The sequence below is a fragment of the Panthera onca genome, chromosome D2 (assembly GCF_046562875.1).
Source record: "Panthera onca isolate mPanOnc1 chromosome D2, mPanOnc1 haplotype 2, whole genome shotgun sequence".
NCBI lineage: Eukaryota > Metazoa > Chordata > Mammalia > Carnivora > Felidae > Panthera > Panthera onca.
Genome location: NC_138349.1, coordinates 939,783 through 959,545, shown reverse-complemented (window position 1 = coordinate 959,545; position 19,763 = coordinate 939,783). Strand labels below are relative to the sequence as shown.

At 60.5% G+C, this 19,763-nt stretch overlaps 1 protein-coding gene across 3 annotated transcripts in view; it reads left to right on the top strand.

The window, feature by feature from the left end:
• INPP5A (inositol polyphosphate-5-phosphatase A) overlaps positions 1 to 19,763 on the top strand; it is a 171,451-nt gene that overhangs the window by 37,173 nt on the left and 114,515 nt on the right. For all 3 annotated transcript variants that reach the window (XM_078435033.2, XM_078435034.2, XM_078435032.2), the window contains exon 2: positions 4,288 to 4,329. In XM_078435033.2, the coding sequence (XP_078291159.1) occupies positions 4,288 to 4,329 (42 nt within the window). The remainder of the gene's footprint in view (positions 1 to 4,287; positions 4,330 to 19,763) is intronic.

Genomic DNA, 19,763 nt, shown 5'->3' with positions numbered 1-19,763 from the left:
CCACTCTTTTCTTTTTAAAATTTTTTTAATGTTTATTTATTTTGGAGAGAGAGACAGAGCCCAACAGAGCAGGGGAGGGGCAGAGAGAGAGGGAGACACAGAATCCGAAGCAGGCTCCAGGCCCCGAGCCACCAGCACAGAGCCCGACGCAGGGCTCAAGCTCACGGACCGCGAGATCGTGACCTGAGCTGAAGTCGGACGCTCAACCGACTGAGCCACCCAGGTGCCCCAACGAATCCACTCTTCTAATCTGTATAATTTTCCTTCTCCCTGGAGAACTTTTTAAAACGTTACTCTTAGGGCCTGTCCCCTGGTGATGAGTTTTCCCAGGTGAGAACACCTTTATTTCAACTTGGCTTTTGAGAGATGGTTTTGCTGGACGCAGAGTCCTGGGTGGCTGGTGCTCCCTCTCACCGCGGGGAGCTTCCCACACGACTGCCAGCTTGCTCGCGTCGCTGTCGGGAAGGTCGCCATGATCCAGCCCGGGTTCCCGTTTCCTCCGTCTTCCCAGATGCTCTCTGTCCCTGGCTTGGTGCACGTTGGATCCCGTGTGCCTGCGAGTAGCCGTTCTGGGGGGTGTGGCACCGAGTGCTCTCCCCGCGAGGGAGCGACTGTGTCTGGTGTTTGTCCTTCATTGAGAAATTCAGTCCTTAGGACCCCACAGGTGTTTTCCACTCTCTTTTCTGGCTCTTCCTGAAACCCCGTCATGTGAGATCATCTCATGATTCCTGGACGTTCTGTCCTTTTGTCAGTGTTCTTCTCGGCGTTATGTTTTGGAAGTTTCCGCTGACGGGTCTTCTAGCTCGCGGCTCGCTCCCTCTGCGTGTGCGGTGTGTTGATGAGCCCGCCGGAGGCATTCTTCATGTTGTTACAGTGGGTTTGATTTTAGCGTGTGCTTTGCGTTCTTAGAGCTTCTGCCGCGCTGCTCGCGTGGCCGTCCGTCCCCGTGTGCCCTCCAGGCTGTCCATCAGCACCCTCCGTGTGCCCTGCGCTTGCTTTCTGGCGTTCCGGAATCGGACTCCCAGCCGAGAGGGACTCAGACGCATTTTCTGCGTCTTTGCACTGTTTTCCCCTCGCCTGTTAGCCTGGTAGTTTTTTGCCGGGAGCTGGACTTGAAGCGTCGGGTCCCAGGGGCTGAGGTCGCGTGAGGCCTTCTGTTAACGTGGCCCTGGGCCGTGTTTACGGCGTGCCGCGGCCATGGCGTCGGAGGCTTCGTGGTCCCCCGGTGTCCTCGCCTGTGTCCCGGGGGCTCCCTGAGGGCAGCTCACAGGCGGTCTGTGTCGCGCCCTCTTGCACCGGAGCCCTGCCTTGTGCTGGCACGGCGTGGGGGCGGGGAGCGCCCCGCGGTCCGCAGCCCGTCTCGGACTGTGGCTGCGCCTGTGTCCCTGCGCTGTGACCCCTCCCCCGTTCCTTCGGGGCCGGAGGCAGGCAGGTTGGGGGGAGGCGCCCTTTCCAGGGGTGGCCTAGCCCGGGTGACCCCCCTTCCCCGGCGTGGCAGGCTTTCGGCGTGGAGAGGGCGCTGGGTGTATTTCACTGAGGCTGCTCCCCCCGTCCCCCGGCCGGCGCCAGGAGGGGTCTTTCTCCAGGGATCCTTCTCCAACCTAGACCATGAGCACGTGCCGGGCTACCTGGAGGGAGAACCCACCACAGCGTGGGGCCTCCTCGACGTGGTCCCGAGGGCTTCTCCATACACTCGTCCGCGCTCGGCTTCCCGCGGGTCGCAGCTGACCGTTGGCGCCCCGGTACTAGGCTTTGGTTCCAGCATCTTCTCCGGGAGAGCAGGTCTGTGCCGCGACTCGAGTGTTCTCCTGTCCGTCTGGGCTCCGGGGTGGCGGTTTGCTGCCCGCTCCAGCTCCCTGGCGGGTCCAGGAGACGCCGGCGTGATGCCCGGAGCGGGACTTGCAAGGCCGTGTGGCTGCGGCTGGACCGGGGTCCCGGCTGTCCCGTTACCCGTGACGAGAATCGGCCGATTTCTCTGAGCTGCTGCTGCGGCCAGTTGCCTCGGCCGCTTTCCCGGTGGAGCCTTCTGTGCATTCGCGGGATAGTCCACGCGGTTGGTCGTGAGGGCTGAGCCTTTAATGTGCTGTCACACTCCTTGAGCGTGGGTATCTGTGCTGATCGTCACAGGTGGGGTGGGTGAGACGTTCCTCCCTTTCTGCGTGCGCCGCCTCATCATGTGTATGTGTCAGCATTACGTTTGCTTCAGAGCAGGGACCTCGAAGCTTCCGTGGAGCTGTGCTGCCCGCGAACGTCACCAGCTACGCGTGCGGTGTAAAATGAAGTGCTGTTAAAAATGCAGCGATTTAGCCACAGGAACCACATTTCGAGTGTGAATTTGGCTGTTGCAAGTCTGTAATCGTGGAGGGTTCCACCGACGGTGCCGGTCCCTGTGTCAGTGGGAGCGTCCCGTGGGCCACACCGTCCAGCCCTGGGGCCACCGCGCGCGGGTGGGTGTGTGTGGCTGTGGGTGTGCGTGCGCGTCGAGGCGTGTTTGAAGCGTCGCTCTCGGCCCGGCCCGTCGGTAGCAGCTGCTGCGGCAGGAGGCGCCCGGGGGGCCGCCGTCGAACCCTCCGCGGAGTTTTCCCCGTTCGCCTCTCACGGTGGCTTGTAGCGGCCGGTGGTTAGCGTGCGGCACCGCGTCCGAGAGCCGTCACGGTCTCTGCGTCAAGTGTTGAACACGAAGTTAAAAGTTACGAAAGTAGGGGCGCCTGGGTGGCTCAGTCGGTTAAGTGTCCGACTCTTGGTCTCGGCTCGGGTCACAAACTCGCGAACCGTGAGATCGAGCCCTGCGTCAGGCTCGTGCTGACGACACAGAGCCTGCGTGGGACTCTTCCTCTGCCCCTCCTGCTCTCTCTCTCAAAGTAAATAAGCAAACTCAAAAACCCCTCGAATACGAAGTGACGTGTGGTGACCGTGAGCGCATCAGAAGTGAAGAAACCGAAGGGTGGCCCTTGGCTCGCACGCCGCGCTCTGCACGCTGGTGTTCTGTCCTCAGGAGCGGCGTCGGGAGCTGCGTCCTGGCCACGATCCGGTCCTCGGGTCGTGCAGCCGCGTGGTCTCCTCCTCCACGCCCGGGGGCACTTGCGCTGGAAGGTGGCCGCGTCGTCCCGTCAGTGGACGGCCTGCCCGCGGCTCTTTCGTCCGTGCCGGGACCGGGGGCCCGCAGGACTGCTGGGGCCCGGCCGCGTGTCCGGGCCCCCGTCCCGGGAGGCCCCCCTTGCTCTGGCCACGTAGCCCGGGGCTCGCGGTGTCGCCGGTTCGGGCGGCGGGAGAGTGCGTGGACTCACCGAGTCGTGCGGCCACCACCGCGGTCCACGTTACAGCGTGTCCATCACCCCGTGATGGGGAAACCCGCGCCCAGCAGCGGCCACCCCCACCCCTGGCCACGGTCCGCTTCCTGTCTGCGCGGACCGTGCTGAAGGTGGAGTCACGTGTTACTTCCCTTTTGTGTCCGGGTTCTCTCACGTGGCGCGTGTTTTTGAGGGTCGCTGTGCTGTAGCGGGTGGCCGAGCTTCCTTCCTGTTTAAGGCCGAGTCGCAATCATTTGTGTGGATGGGCGGTGTTTTGCTCATTCGTTCATCCGCGCGTGGGCATTTGGGCCTGTCCACCTTTTGGCGACTCTGACCGGTGCCCCGGTGTCGGTGCCCGTTTCTCTGTGACGGCTGTTTGCGTTTTGCTGGATCACGTGTAGACTCTGATTCGCGCTTTAGGGACCCGCTGGACTGTTTCCCGCAGCACCTGGGGGCTCCGGCTCCTCTGCATCCGCCGCGGGGGGTGCGCAGGGGGCCTGCCGGGTGGGCCTGGCTGTCCCCGACGGCCCACGACGCGCCTTTCCGTGCACCTGGTGCTCGTGCCGCCCAGACCCGCCCCGGGTTCTTTTTTTGGGACGGCGTCCTCCCTGCTGCCCCCCGGGGAGACGACGGAGTCCGGGGGGCTCGCTGACTGAGGGTGGGGGCTGCTGGGGTGCTGTGCCGTCCTGGGCAGACACTGGTCCGGCTGTGGACCGTCCCTCCCCGTGACCCCCATGGGGACAGAGCAGGGCTGAGGGTGGACGCCCGGCACTGCGGGGCCTGCCTGTCGCCTGGCGAGTTTGGTCCCTGGGGACTGAGAGCCAGGCCCCCTCCTGGGGGGTGGGAGGTCCCCCATGTGGACGCCCCCCCCCCCCCCAGCACGGGCCCCACAGTGAGGCCCGCGAGGTGGTGGTCACCACACCAGCGTCTGCTCGTGGCTCTTTGGGGCTGTGTCGACGATCTGACTGTGTCTTCTTTTTCTCTTCCTAATTTATAGCCAGAAAACCTGCAGAAGAACTGGCTGCGGGAGTTCTATCAGGTAAGAGGTGCCGTGACCGCGTGCCTCTCAGATGGCCCGTTTGTGCCGTGAGTACCTGCTCTTTGTGGAGACCGTGCTGTGTCCGGGTCGGGTGCGGGCTGGGGCTGTCCTGGGGCTGGCTGTGCGGGGCGTCACGTGCCTCTGCGGAGGCCCCTGTTCCGATTCCCTCCGCGTGGTTGGAGGGGAGGGGGCGTTGGGAGCTTCTGGGGACTTTAGGGTACCTTTCAGGAGGGTCCTCTGGTGGCAGCATAAAGGCGGCAAAGCCACGTGGGAGGCCACGGTGGGGTCTGGGCCGGGGTGTGGGGAGGACCCGGGTCCGAGGCTTCAGGGGGAGGCACTGCAGGATGAGGGGCCAGGTGCCGGCACCGAGCGTCGAACAGGTATTGGCGGAGCCCGTGGTCGGCGCGAATTCTGTTCTGGATGCTCGGGGGCGGGTTGGAAGTGGCGGACAGACGGCTGTGCTCCCAGGGTGCGTGCCGCGGGAGCAGACGGGTGGCTGGCGTGGCGGGGGGGCCAGGGGAAGCTCAGGTGTTTCCAGATGACAGGCAGCAGCGGAGTTGAGCACGTGGCACGTGTACACGTGGGACCCCCAGGTAGTACGTTGGAGAGGCCACTCCGAGGCACGGGATGCCTGGGGAGACCTTGTGGGCGAGAGGAGCTGAGTGGCCAGGCGTCCAGCTCGGCGAGGGCCGTGGGCGACTGGCCCTGCCAGGGTGTGAGGGGTCCACAGCTCCGAGGGCAGCTTGGAGGAGGGTGGCGCAGGTGGGGCTTTGGGGGAGGGGCAGCTGGGGGACGGTCCCCTGCCCCTGTCCCCTGCCCTCCTGCAGCTCTGCTGAGCCCGCGGCCGTGCCGTGTGAACAGGACACAGTAGGAGATGCTGGGGATGGCCCTGGGCCCCCCTTCCTCCTGGCCTTGGGGTCCGGCAGGCTGAGATCCGAGGTGCTGAGGGGCAGGGGCAGGGCACAGCAGCCGATGGACGTGGGCACGGGCTGTGTCCTGCCTGCCCTGGGCAAGGTGCCGGCCCTGGGCTCCCGCCGTCCCTTCCGGGTGTTGAGGGCGGTCGCGCATTGGGTCTGCTGGTGCCGAGCCATCTACCAGAGGCCCAGGGGGCAGCGGCGGGTGGTGGCAGATCGTGGGGCCGCAGGCACGGGAGGGCAGAGCCTCGGACAGCCCATTTCGTCCCTTGCTGTCCCGTCCAGCGAGGTGCGTCCTTCTGGGGTGTTTGGAGGTGGGGTCCCTCCCTCGCCCATCCCGCACGAATTGTCCGCCGCGTGTCATGCTTGGTTCTCGGCAGGGATGGAAGGCAGACCCCGGGGACACCAGGGAAGCTCTGGAAGGAGCAGCCCGTGGGGTGGGCAGGTGGGAGGCCGTCAGCGAGGGTCTCTGGCAGTGAGGTGGGGCTGGTGGGCTCTCCGCCCTCCCCCTCTAACCTTCTGCCCTGCCCAGGGACCTCCGGCCCAGGCCCAGCCCTGGCCCAGCTGTTGCCAGTGTCCGCTCCGGGCGGGAAGCCGGCCGAGCAGGTGAAGCGCGGGCCCTTCCTGGCCAAGCGCTGGCCTCTCGGGGGCTGGACAGGCCCCAGGGCCCCTGCTGCCTGTGGCGTCCTCCTGCGGCTCCCTGGCTCCCTGGGTCTGTGTCCATTTTGGCCTCCCGTTTCTCAGAGGTGGGCCCCGGGTGGGGGGCAGGAGGAGTATAGAGCGTGAGATGGGGGAGGCGCACGTCCTGGGAGGCCAGCGAGCTGCCGTCCTGGCTCCCGGCGTGCAGAGAGGCCCCTGGGAGGCGAGACGCTACCCGACAGGCCCCAAACTGGACTCCAGTGCAAACTTTGCCCTTCTTACTCTGCTGGTGATGGGGCCACCGGTCACCACTGCTGTGGCAGCCAGGGACCAGTGGTCTGAGAGGGAGTTCGGGGCCGGGCAGCTGCCCCTCCTGTGAACTCTGACCCCTGGAAAACCACAGACCAACAGGTGTTTCCCCGCTCTGAGCCTCCTCGCTGCACACAGCCACATTGGGCTGTTTCCGGAACTGGGGACCCGGAACCCAGAACCCAGAGGGGCGGGCAGCCTGTTGCCAGAGCACCTGGTGTCCAGACTGCGGAGCCTTTATTCACAGAAAGGGGATCGAGAGCCACGGTGTGCACGTGGAGGTGCCATTCTTCCCGGCTTGTGTGCAGAGGTCTCCTCAGAAGGAAGAGATTCCAGTGACGGTTCCTTTCTTTCTTATTTGAAAAAACACTTTTTTTTTTAGCGTCTATTCATCTTAGTATGAGAGTGCATGCAGGGGAGGGGCAGAGAGAGAGGGAGACACAGAATCCCAAGCAGGCTCCAGGCTCTGAGCTGTCAGCACAGAGTCCGACGTGGGGCTCGAACCCACAGACCGCGAGGCCATGACCTGAGCTGAAGTCGATGCGTAACCGACCGAGCCACCCAGGCGACCCTCAGTGACGGTTCTTATAAGAATTAAACGGGAGCCCCCCAACACATTTTGGGCTGACCTGGGCAGTGAGGTGCTTAGCCAGCTGGCCCGAGTGCAGAGGGAGTGGGTCCCGCCGGAGCCCAGGCCAGTGCGCTGGGCCAGCACTCAGGGACGAGGCGCCTCGAGGCCCCGGGGGGCCTGTGGGTCCCTGCCTTTTTAAAAAGTGTTTAATCCTGGAGTTTCTGTTATACAGTTATTTTATTTTTCAAAGGAGCCTTTGATAAGCTGCTTTTGTAAACATAACTGAATATGACATCTGTGCCTTTTAGAACCCTTGGATTAATTTTCCTTTTTCTGTAACACTTGTTACCATAAAAAAGCAGGGAACAAGAGAAATATTGCTGGCGTTCCCATCCTTAGTTTTGATGGGCCTCTGATGCTTTTGGCATCCAGGATTTTTACATATTTGGTCCTGAGTGTGGCCTTGGCGCCAGAGAAGTGGTCAGTCTTCCAGAAGGTGCACAGCCTGGTGTCACCCCTGCTGGCCTCCCCACGCCCCTCCCTGTCCTGTCTCCCTGAGCATCAGACTCTTGGTCCTGTGGCCGGTGACACCAGTCTCCCCCTTGTTGGGGGGCACGGGCTCTAAGTATAGGGGCCAGTCCCTGCTCTCATCTACCTCCATACCTCCATGCCAGCAGCAGGCCTTGTGACCCCTTCACGGCCCACCCAGAGCCTCCCCCAGGGCCCGGCCACGTCCCCGTTCTGCTCTCTGTAAGCGGCAGAGTGCTCCCTGAGGCCGTAACTCTGGTTGGGTACCTTTTGTGCTTCTGGTCCCCCTGGGTGAGAGCCTAGGGTCCATGCGTGGCCTTCTCTGCACTGTCTCCAGACACGCTGGATGTTTCAGGCCTCTGTGCTTGCTCTAAGTTGGCCGTGCGAGCCTTCCCGCCCCATGCACGCCCCTGCCCCCACTTTCCCAGTTCTTGTCCTTGTCACCCCCTGCCACTTCCCCCGAGAGGCCCCTCCTGGTCACTCTCTTGGCCTCCCCTTACTCTTGCTGTGCTTTGTGGATTCATCTGAACTTGAACTTGCAGTCTGTGTCCGTTGGGTGCATAGTGATCTGTCCCCCTGGAAATGCGGGCTGCACGTCATGGCCTGGATCTTTGTGCCCCGCCAAGGTCCTGCCCCGAGGATAGTGTTTGAGGTGGGGCCTTTGCGAGGGGAATAGGGTTGATGAGGTCATGCGGCAGGCCCACGATGACATTACTGCCCCCTTAAGGAGAGAGAGGGGCCACAGGGTGGGAGGGCCAGCCAGCAGGCCAGGTGCTAGGGGGCCACGCCCTTGGGAGCGGCTGTCACGCTGGAGAGACAGCCGGAAAGCCCCATGGGTGGTCCAGGGATGGTGCTGGGAAGGACATGGCCTGTCTGGGGCCGGGGGTGCAGGCCCCTGTTGGTGGGGTTCTCAGGAAAGCTCTTGAGGAGGCCGGGCCCAGACGTGCTGCCTGCTCTACCCCTGACCCTCCGAACTGCGGGCAAGGCTGCCGGGAAGTCGGTTTTAACTTTTCTCCCCTGTATGATGGTAGTGTGCTTGCACGTAGGCTCTTTGCCATCCCGCTCATGCTTGTCCTGAGCACTGGGAGAGTGTCGGGCACGTGGGGTGTGTGCTCAACAGTTCTTTCTTGAATAACAGTCTGGGGAAATTGCACAAAGCAGAAAGTGTGAATAAATACCCCCAGCCCGTTCTGCCTCCGGCTTGATGCACACACCCTAACGCGTGTCTCACCAGCTGTGTGCCCGGAGGAGAGGGCGACCTCCTTAGCAGGTTGCAGGCACATGTGTTGTTACAGCTGAGCCGGGAGATCTTTCTGTGTAAGTGAACGCACGCTCCCTGTTTTAATGGCTTCAGAGGATTTCGTTAACTGGACACACCAGCCTTTTTAGAGTCACCGTTCTGTTGATGGATTCCTAGGTTGTTTCGAGTTTATTGTAATGGTGTAGATAAACTGTAACACAGATATAATGTCTCTCATACGAATGTAAATTGAACAAGTGTTGAAGATGTTTTAAATTGCAGTAATAAGTATTATTTATTAGTGACAGAAGTAAGATGAGAGGTGAGACCTGCTTCAAGCAAGACTCCCCAGAGCAAACCCAGATTCTTCTAGCAGCTGAGTGAGTTTATTTGCCTAAGAGATGGAAAACAGGCCAGTAATCAGTTCTTTCCACCAGACACCTCGTTCCTGTGGTCAAGAGTCATTTGCGTTGTTATCAGGATTTAGAATTGACAGAATTGTAAAACAGCTCAGTGATCGGTAAGGTCAAGGTGGCCCAGATGGGGCGCTCAGCCGGACTCTGGACTTGCGAATCTGTTGGCCGTGTCAGCGTCTTTCACACGTTTTCCGGAGAATGATTCTAAGACGGATGCGCGGAGCAGTCCTGCCTCCAGGTAACCTGCAGGAGCGGGCACCAAACTTACCCTCCAATACCGGACAAGAGACACGAAACTGTGGTTTCCAGGCCCAGCCCACAGGCCGGACAGTGACCACGGAGGGTCAGCCCTGCGGCTGCCCCCCCCCCGCCACCGGAGGGGGCGTCCAGGCGGGCCCCGGCAAGGTGGAGGGTGCGGTCATTGCTGACAGCCGACCAGAGATGACCAGACAGGCAAGGATGCGGGCAAGTGGGACCCGTGGTGAGGAGAAAGCAGGCGTTTGGAGCTGGAGCATTGGCAGCTTTACCGTCTCGGAGAAACTGCCTTGGGTTTTACGGGTCGCGTCTGTTGTTTTCCTCTTTTCCTCATTTGTTGATTTTTTGCTTTTCATGTTTTGCTTTCTTTTGATTATTTTGGGTTTAAGTTGCCTTTCTCTATCTCATTTCTGAAGGTGGAAGATAAAAATCACCAATTTCAGAGATCTGACGTGGGGCATCGTCACTCACAACCCTGCAGGCATTAGAAAGATAAGGGAATATCAGTGAGCAACTTCATGCTAATAAATTCAAAGATTTATGTGAGAGTTGCCTGTTTTTGGAAAAACAAAGCATCAAAGCTCACAGTCAAGAAGTACGTGAACTCAGTGGTCCTCTATCTGTTAAATTAAACTTTGCCCACCACTTTGGGACAAAAAACCCCAGGCCCGCGTGGTTTCAGTGGTGAATTCTGTCAAACACTGAAGCAAGACGCAGTGACAATTCTGCAGAAACTTGCAGAGATATTGGGGCTCGGGCGATGCTTCCTCACTCCCGTGACACGAGTGTCACCAGAGCACCAAGGCAGGCAGAGGCTTTACATGACAAAGGTACATGTGCCGACGTCTCCCTTGAAATAAATGCAAAATATAAAACTTTAGCACCGAATATGTAAAGCAGCGTGTAACAGCGTGTCACATGGGTACACACACGCAGGCACAGCGGATGACAAAGTTAATGCGTCGTCACCAAGGAACAGAGTCAGAAATCGATAAAGTTTACCATGTCAACGGATTAAAGAAGAAAAGCCATGCGATCATCTCAATATGTGCAGAGAAAGCATTTGGCAAAATTCTGTAACCACGTCTCATGCAAACTGTCAGCAAACTAAGGACTGAGGGGACCTCTCAGCCCGTGAAGGCGTCTTTAGAGCCCACAGCTGACCTCATGCCCGATGGCGGGGCAGGGACGCCTGGCGTCACCTCCCCTGTTCAGTGTGGTCCCGAGGGTCCTGGCCGGGCCGATCTGAGAGAAGGAACTGAAAGTCCCCGTGTGGGTGAAGATACGACTGCGGTTCACAGGCTCACAGAGGGTCCACAGGAACCTTACTAGCGTAAGCGCATTTGCTGGCAGTGTGCCAGGACTCTGCGGAGACATCTTCGTCCCCTTGGCCACGAGTGGTTGGAGCCTTAAGTGGCGCTGACGGAGGAGGGGCCTGACGTAAACGTACCGGCGTCAACACCTGCGCGTAGAGGCCTGTGAGCCGTGTACGAAGGACGCCAGAGACCACGTGAAGGGACGGGGAGGCACGCTGTGTTTGTGTCATGGAGACTCTGTGATGCTAGCGTGGTGACCCCCCTCTGACCGAGCCCCCGTTCGGTGCAGTTCCACTCCAGACCTCTGGGTGGTGTTTCGGTAGAAGTCTACAAAGTAGGTCTAAGATTTTATGTGGAAAAGCAGAGGAACTAGAATACCAAAAGTTTGGGGACTCACACTCTGATTTCATGGTTTCTTGTAAAGTTACAGCCACCGGGACAGTACTCTGGCAAAAGGACAGAGCTACAGACCAACGGAACAGAAAAGAGATCCCAAAGTAGAGCCAGGAATATGGCCAAGTGATCGACCGGGGCTGACGGCTGTTGATCAGAGGAAGGGTGTCGTTGAGCCCACGGTGCTGGGAAAGTGGGCCTTCGTCCGTCCACACGCAGAAGGCAGCACGTTTTCTATACGTCGCACCGCAAGCAGATTAAAGTCAGCTGTGGACCTGAGTATGAAACCCAAAATTATAAAAGTCCTAGAAGAAAACTTAGGAGAACATCTCTGTGACCTTGAATTAGGCAAAGATTTCTTAGACACACCGAAGCACAATTCATAAGAGAAAAACACTGATGAATTAGAATTTGTCATAATTAGGAGCTGGCCAAGCCCAGCCGGTAGCTGCCCGCTGGGGAGCGGGAGGGAAGCACTCCCCCCGAGTCCTAGTGAGCGGTGGGAGTCCTGCGTGGGGCTAGGGTCTCATCCAGGGGTCTGTGTCCCCGCACCTGGGGGTCGTGTCCTTGCACCTGGGGGTCGATGTTCCTGCACCTGGGGGTCGTGTCCCCGCACCTGGGGTCTTGTCCCCGCGCCTGGGGTCGTGTCCCCGCACCTGGGTGTCCCTGCACCTGGGGTTTTGTCCCCGCACCTGGGGGTCTATGTCCCCGCACCTGGGGGTCTTGTAAGAACTGCTGGGGTGCTGTGAACACGGCCTGGCCCATGGTGCCGTCCTGGCCGCCAGGCTGCCGTGAACTGCTGGGCCACAGCACGCCGAGCCGTGTGCTCCGCGGCTTACTGTCGTCTTCTCTCTGGGTGCACGGGGCTGGCCTCTCTAAGCTCCAAATGGTTGAAGGACCACTGAGGAAAAGACTGATGGATGTGACTCAATAAAACTGCAGTTTTTAAAAATTCTGTAAAGAGCTCTTACAAATGAAGGAGAACTTGTAAAACTACAATAGAAAAGTGGCCAAAATCTATCTCATAGGATTGAGCCCTGTGCTGCCCGACAGAAAGGTCCTGAGAGTTACGCGCAAAATCCCACTTTCTAGGAGCCGTGTTCAAACAGGAAAAATAGGTGAAATCACGTCTAATAACGTTTCATTTAACCCAGCGTGTCCCGACGCTAACACGTAACCAGCACAGTTGGCGGGACGCCCTCTGTCCCTTCGCGCCGCCTCCCGCGTGGCTTCTGTCCGCAGCACATCGCCACGTGCCCAGGTGCCTTTTGCACACCACTGCGGCGGGCTGTCCCGTCTCCCCGCCCACCAGAGCCGCGCATCAGTTCTGCGGCTGACAGTGACAGAGGACCCATCCAGCCCCTGGCGCCCACGGATGTGAGAGCCTCCAAGTGGCTCTGCCCCTGACCCCGGTGCCCGCTCCCCTCCTAGGTGGGCCGGGGAGCGCAGACCCTCACTCACAGCCGCGGAGGCCCATGCCAGCACCACCAGGCCCCGCCGCTCACCTCAGGGCCACCGGAGGTGGTCTGGCGCCGTCGGTTTCCGTAGCACAGCTGTCGTGGCCCTGACAGAGTGACCTGGGACGTGGTTTACCGTGTCCCGCTCGGCACAGACGTGCACACGTGCAGACGGCAGTTAGCCGTGGGATCCCAGGTGATCTGTTCCTTCGGTTGCTTCCTTCGGTCTCTAGGGATCGATGGCGCAGACTCGGCGGTGGCTGCTGAGTGGTAGGTGTTCGCTGCCGGCCGGGCTGGGCCCTTGTTCCCCAAATCACAGCTGCGCTTGGCCCCACTCTACAGGTGAGAAAGCTGAGGCATGAAGGGGTCAGGAGATGTGCCAAAGGGACCCAGCTGCAGGATGGGAGTCCCAGCCTCTGCAGTGCCGAAGGCGGAGCCGGCCGCTCAGCGGGGAGGCCTGGGGCGAGGGGTCCCGCCAGGGCAAGGGGCAGCGGTTCGAGGGATGGGTGGCCGGAGTCCAAGAGGCAGGGCAGCTGTCGGAAGGGGTCTGGGTGTGGCTTCCTGGCAGCAGGCAGGGGAAGGAGGAGGGACCCGGGCCCTCCGGGTCAAGGGCCAGCCGCCTGCTGTGGGGGTACGTGAGGAAGGAGAGGTTGGCTGGGCCAGCGGGCAGGGGTGAGGCCCGCAAACCTGGTAAGAGAGGGGAGTCCTTGGTTGCCTGGCTCTGGGATCCGGGGTTCCCAGCAGCGCTGGTGAGCGACTGTCCCGAGGAGTCCTTAGGGCCCAGACCGGAGAGGAGACGGGAGAACCTGCCGGCTCCTGGGGTGGGCACAGGGTGGTCCTGCCGGCCAGGCCTCTGGAGGGTGTGGACTTGGAGTTCAGGACAGACCATCTGCCCTAGGGGGACTGGGGAGGTTGGGAGGGGCAGGGCTGGGGAGAGATGATCATCGGGTGGGGGGACGGGGCAGGAGGGACGGGAGGGCGGCTGAGGGAAGGGCCAGAGCCCGGTATGGCCCCCAGGGACCCTCTCGGACCCCGTGACCACAGTCCCTCGCCGGCTGGAAATGGCTGAAAGGAGGGGCCTCGTGGCAGTTTCCGTGGTGGGTGGGCCTTGGGAAGGAGGTCTCCAGATGGGGTGCCCAGGGGTCTCGTGCCGTGACCGTGGGACCGTGGCCACCACTGACCCCTGTGCTCAGGGTGAGGCCAGGCGAGTGTGTGGGAAGCGGTCTGGAGGCCTCGCCGCATCTGCCAAGGACCTGGTTTGATTCTGTTCCCTCCCCCGACCCCCACCCCCACCCCAAGTCGGGGCAGAGTGCTTCTGAAGTGAAAAGCAGGCGGTTCGAGTGGAGCTTTCATGTCCCAAAGCGACGGGTATTATTAAAATTGAACGGCGCTGTGTTTCTGGGCTGTAGCAGGAGCAGGTTCCCGCGCTGACGGCCTCCGAGAGCGGCGGCTTCAGCGTTGGCCGTCACCTGTGGGCCGGGCAGGGTCGGGGCGCCCGGAGGAGACTCCCGCGCCGTGCCTTGGGACCGCAGCCGGGCCAGACCCATCCTGGACGGGGAGCCGGGGTCCGGCCTCACGCAGGGCCGCGAAGGCCCCTCGCTCATCGGCCGACGGCGGCGCAGCCCGCTGGCGAGGCCGCGGGAGCTTGTGGCGGTCTGCGGGCCGCGTGCGGGAGGAAATGCCTGCTGGTGGCCCGGCCCCCACGTGGACTCCGGGAGGGCGGCCAGGCAGGGCGGCGGGCAGCTGGGGGCGGGCTCCTGGCGTCCGCCCCCTCCCGGCACAGCCCCGGGGAGCGGGGGGGGGGGGGGGGGGGGCTTCGAGGTGAGCGCGTCTCCAGGCAGACCTGGCAAATAGCGGTCACTTTTCCCTCCGGGAATTCTTTTGTCCCCTTTCTGCCCCTTATCTTGGCCATCAGGCTTCCACTGGCCTGTGCGCAGGATGTAATTCCTTTTTAGGTCACTCAGATGCTCCTCTCCGAGGAAGCCTAACCCGGCGCGGCTGCTGCTATTTTTAGCGCTGACTCCTGGCCGCCAGGGGGTGGGGGTGGGGCGGGGCTGCCTTGCTGGTGCCCTGGGCCCCTGCCTTCTGGCCGGGCCACCTGCACAGCGTCTGGAGGGCCGGCGGCTGCTGCGTGTGAGCATGTGCGTGTGTGCGGGAGCGTGTGTGTGTGAATGTACATGTGTGAGCGTGTGTGTGTGCGGGAGCACATGTGCACACTTGTTTGTGCAACCACGTGTGCACAATCGTGTGTGTTCGTGTAATTCCTTAGGCATATTTTTGCCCACGTTTCTTTCTTTCCTTCCCTCTCTCTCTCTCTCTCTCCCTTCCTTCCTTCCTTCCTTCCCTTCCTTCCTTCCTTCCTTTCCTTTCCTTTCCTTCCTTCCTTCCTTCCTTCCTTCCTTCCCTTCCTTCCTTCCCTTCCTTCCTTCCTTCCTTCCTTCCTTCCTTCCTTCCTTCCTTTCCTTCCTTCCTTCCTTCCTTCCTTCCTTCCTTCCTTCCTTCCCTTCCTTCCTTCCCTTCCTTCCTTCCTTCCTTCCTTCCTTCCTTCCTTCCCTTCCTTCCTTCCCTTCCTTCCTTCCTTCCTTCCTTCCTTCCCTCCCTCCCTCCCTCCCTCCCTCCCTTCCTTCCTTTCCTTCCTTCCTTCCTTCCTTCCTTCCCTTCCTTCCTTCCTTCCTTTTCTTTCCTTTCCTTCCTTCCTTCCTTCCTTCCTTCCTTCCTTCCCTTCCTTCCTTCCTTCCTTCTTTCAAGTGCATGCCTATGTGAGTGGGGGAGGGGCAGAGAGAGGGAAAGAGAAAATCAGGCTCCATACTCAGTGCAGAACCAGACACAGCCTTGAGCCCATGACCCTGGGATCATGACCTGAGCCAAAAACAAGAGTCGACGCTCAACCGAACCACCCAGGCGCCCCAGTTGCCCACATTTCTCATTCACTCTTTTTTAAAATGTTTTTCTTGATCCTTCTGATGAAAGAACCCATGTATTTTTATCATAAGTTTTCTTTTTTTTTTTTTATGTGTGGCAAATTTTGGTCAAGTGAATATGCGCTTCGGGCAGAGACTTGTGTGCTGTCCCAGGTGAAGGTATGCCAGTGTCCCTGTCCGGCAGGATGTGACCGGCTGTGTGAAGGCTCAGGTCTGGCGGGGGCCTACGGCTGCTTACACGCACCTCCCTGCACCCTGTGTTGTGTACTGAGATGCCTTTCCAACCAGAAGTGACGTGAGGGGTTTTTTCCTGTGCACCCTCAAGGTGTCTGTGCCGTCAGCCCTGAAGGAATCCCTGCCCAGGATCACCTGAGGTCCCGACTTCCTTCCCGTTGGGCCGGGAAGGCCCAAAGCTCTGTCTGGCACGACCACCGTGGCCGGTCTCCGTGCCCACGGCGCGTGCAGCAGCGTCAGACTCACGCCGCTAGTTAAGGGGCTTCCTCTGTGTCCGGCTCGTGCTGCGGGCCGACCCCAGCATCCTCACTGACTCTCGCAGTGACTGTCCCCAGAGGCAGGCTCTCCGGGAAGTGGATGCTCAGGCAGCCCAGAGCAGGACTCTAAGCAAGCAGGTGTGCTCCCTGGAGAGCCCATGCCACCACCCACCCTGCCACCCTACCCCCGGCAAGCTGTGGGGAGCCCACTACTCTCAGGACCCGGAAGTTGGCCGTTACATGCATTATTAAAAATCTGGTTCTAGAAACACGTAATGGAGTAAGTGGTGATGAAACCAGAGATAACAGAGGCCCCACACTCGCCACTTCTGAGTTATTTTGCTACATTTTACTAACGGGATCCAGGATTTTTGTGTCTGTAGGAGGATAGAAGGTTAAGTGTCGCTGAGCATCTCCCAAAGCCCGTGTTCGGCACCGTCACGTCAGCTCAGTGTGGGCCACGGGGAGGGCACTTAGGCCGTGGGAACAGGCACATCCGACCAGTCAGGGCTTTGCCCCAGAGAGCCAGGTGTTAGCACCTGCCCGAAGAGCGGGCGGAGCATTGGTGGCTCAGACCCTTGAAGACCCGTCCGTCCCCAGGGCAGCGGTTCTCGGGATGTGTCCGGAACTACCATGGGCATTTTTTGTCAAGCGAGGAGGACACTGCAACAGAAGTAATGCCTGTCACTCGGTGAGGTTTGGTAAGAGTGCACAATGGGGCGGTGGGGGGGGCGTTTTCTGGAATGGTCCAGCCTCACTTCCCATGCCACAGCGATTCATGACTCTACCACTGAAGGCTTACGTTTGCCTCACAAAGCACCCCACAGCATCACTCGCTTACGAAGGAAATATTTTCTATCAGTGAAAATTCCCATAGTATGTCGCCAAAATTACCATTTTCTAATGAGCTACTGTGCATTTCTCATCATGTGCCATAATTAAATTTGTTTTCAAGCAAAGTCCTCAGTTTGTGTGCGTGTGCCTCTGAGTGACCCCGTTGCCCGCACGCTGGATGGATTTAGCGTCTGAGCGCGGGCACCTGCCCCCACCCCCGACAAGAGCCTGCGGACAGCAGTGGTCTTCTAGCTGAGTTCCAGGGTGGGACGTCGAGGGGGAACCCGTGTCCTTGCCCGCCATTAAGAGACCAGGGAAGGTCACCCTGACACGGGCGCAGTGGGACGTCCCCCCCCTCCCCCAGCTCGGAGCAGGGGGCTGGAGCGCACGAGCCCTGGGCGGTGGGCTGGTGAGCCGCTCTTTGGGTTTCTGGCCCTGCTCCCCCCGAGTTACCCAATGAACGTGATGGGCAGACCTTTTATTATGATGACTGCGAACGATGCAGCGGAGGGAGTCGTCCGAGGGCCCTCAGTGCCGCTTCGCCTCAGCGTTTCCAGCTCTCGGCCGGGTTGGTTTCAGTTATGTCCCACCTCCTGCCCCCCCCCCCCCCCCCCATCATCTGACGCAAAACCCAGGCTGTGCTGTGTCACTCATCAATGTCACAGCACATGTCTCGGAAAGACCGTGTCATTACACCCGAGAAGATTACTAATAATTTCATCACATCGCTGACCAGCCAGCCTGTGTTCAGAGGCTCCCCGTGGCCGTGGCCGTGTAGTTTGTCTCCCGTGTGTGCTGCGGTGGCTCTCACTGTCGCAGAAGAAAGTAACATTCCCTGTCAGGCCATGGGGGTGGAATTGGCATGTTGGAATTGGCACGTAATTGGCGTGTCGGAAGCGGCAGGCTGGTGCGCCCTGGGAAGCTCGCGTGCTCACGAGGTTGCCGGCGGCCTGGGACCGCCCCGCTGTCCCTGTGCCCGGCACAGCCACCCTCGCCGCCCATCACCGTGCGCTTTCCGGATCTCTGTGCACGTGGAATCAGACGGTGTGCGCTTTCTCTTACTGGCTGCCTGCGCTCGTCCGTGCGCTGTCTGTCTGGAGACTCCCGAGGCCCAGCAGGGACCGCTCCCCGGGCGAGCGCTGCAGCCTTCGCCTGGATGGCTCTGCGAGGGCTGTCCCATCCGGGCGCTTGCCCGTGTGCTCTCGTGCGCCGTGTGTGTGTGCGTTCTTGTCCACACCGGCACAGTGGAGCTGTTGCCGTGCAGACGGCGTGGCCTCTCCGTGGAAATCGTTCGCCTGCACGTGCTGCCGCGGATTCCTCAAAAGGGCCGGTGGACCCAGAAGCGCTCGGTTTCTGTCTGGTGAAACTGTGTTCCTGTGCCTGTGACACTTGAAGGACGCTAGTGTGGGTGCGTGTGTCCTCGGCTCACACTTTGTGTCACCGAGGCTCTCGGAGAGGTGCTTCCGTCGCCGCCTCGGTTTGCGCGTTGGTTCTGACCAGTCTGGCGGGCCTGTTTCCTTTGATTTGGTTAACGGCTCTGTGTCCTGGGGGCCTGCGGGGCTGTGTGCGCACCTGTGAGACCTCGTGGTCCCGCCAGGGTACGTCTTGGGTGGATCGTTCCGGGCCAGTTTCTTCAGATGCTCAGTAAGTCCTTCTGAGTTGTGAGTTCAGGTCTCTTTCTATTTAGGGGAAGTTTCCTTGGATCATAATTTTAAAGATTAGTTCTGATCGGATGTTTTCTCCCGCAGGACCTGGTGGCCGTCCTGCCTCTGCCCTCCCCTCTCCCCGTCCCCCCTTCCCTCTCCCCTTCGTTGTGGTTTGTCTTGTCAGTAGACCCTCCCTTGTTTGCTTTGTCGTTGGTTCATCTTTTCTGTGAGGATTTTGTCTTTTTTTTTTTTTTTTTTCCCATTTCTCCCCAGAGGTTAATGTCATTTCCTTCGCTTTGTCTTTCTGGTCCATTTCTGGTTTAGTGTTGCGTTCCGACTCCGTGTGTTTTGCCTGTTCTGAGATGGTGGTTTCAGTGTCTTTAATTCTGTTGCAGTGTGGACTCCCGAGCCATCTGCAGGGGCTTGGGGAGGGGTGTGTGGATTCTCAGCCCGACAGCGCCCCCTTCTGTCCTCCCGGCAAAGTGCAGGCAGGTCTGGGCTCCTGAGCCACGAGAGCCTGTCTTCTCTGTGCCAAGGATGTGCACTCTTCTGTCTGCGAGCCCGATTCCCCCTGCCCTCCTTTCCCCTCCGTCACCAGCTAGCTGCCCAAGGCTGCCTTCCTCCCCTCTGTCCCCTTTCTTCCCCGCAAGTCCCGTCCAGATGCGTCTGTCCTGCCGCGGCACACGCCCTGCGGTCCCCTCCTTGCTGCGTGCTCTCTCCTTTCAGCCCCGCCTTCCGGGCCGAACCCCGGCCCCGTGCCGGGCCCCCCCAAGCGGCTGCAAGCGTGGGACACGCTGCCGGGCGCTGGCCGCCAGGAGCCAGGACCGCGCATCCGTGCAGCCCCTGAGGCCGTGCTGTGTCTGCCCCTCTCCTCCCACTTAGCCAGTGCCCTCGTGGTCCAGCCACCGATCCAGCCCTGTCATTTGTCCCTGCTCTGCTGGTGGGGTGTCCGCTTCTCCAGAGACGTGGCCGTTGCGCCAGAGGCAGGGCAGACGCTCCCTTGTGTCTGCAGTCACCGCTTGCAGGAGCAGTCCGGAGTCCAAGGTGGCCAACGTGTGGGTTGTTTCGTGTCCCCACGAAGCCACAGACACAGACGTATTTTGTTAACGTCCATCTTAGGCAGTAACCGCGTGTCCTGGACGGGTTTGTGCCGTCGAGGGTGTGGCGGCTCCTGTGCGGGAGGCGACCCTGCGGCCCAGGTGGCCCGTCAGGCTCCTCCTGCTCTGAGTCCTGCGGTGGCTCACGTGCACCTGAGCGCCGGGCGAGGCCTCTCATCGCCAGCTCCGCCAACGTGGCTGCACGTTAGTCTCCGGTCTGTGTAGGGGAGCCTGTGTGCGGCCGTGGCGCAGCCCACGGCAGCGCAGCGTGTGTTGTGAATCCACGCCGGGCTCCCCGTGTGACTGTCCGTCACGTGTCTCCTGACACTTTGCGTGGTAAAGGTCTTGTCATTTAATAACTCAGCTTTCCAGTGACACGTGACCTTGTACCTGTTATGCCGCGTTTC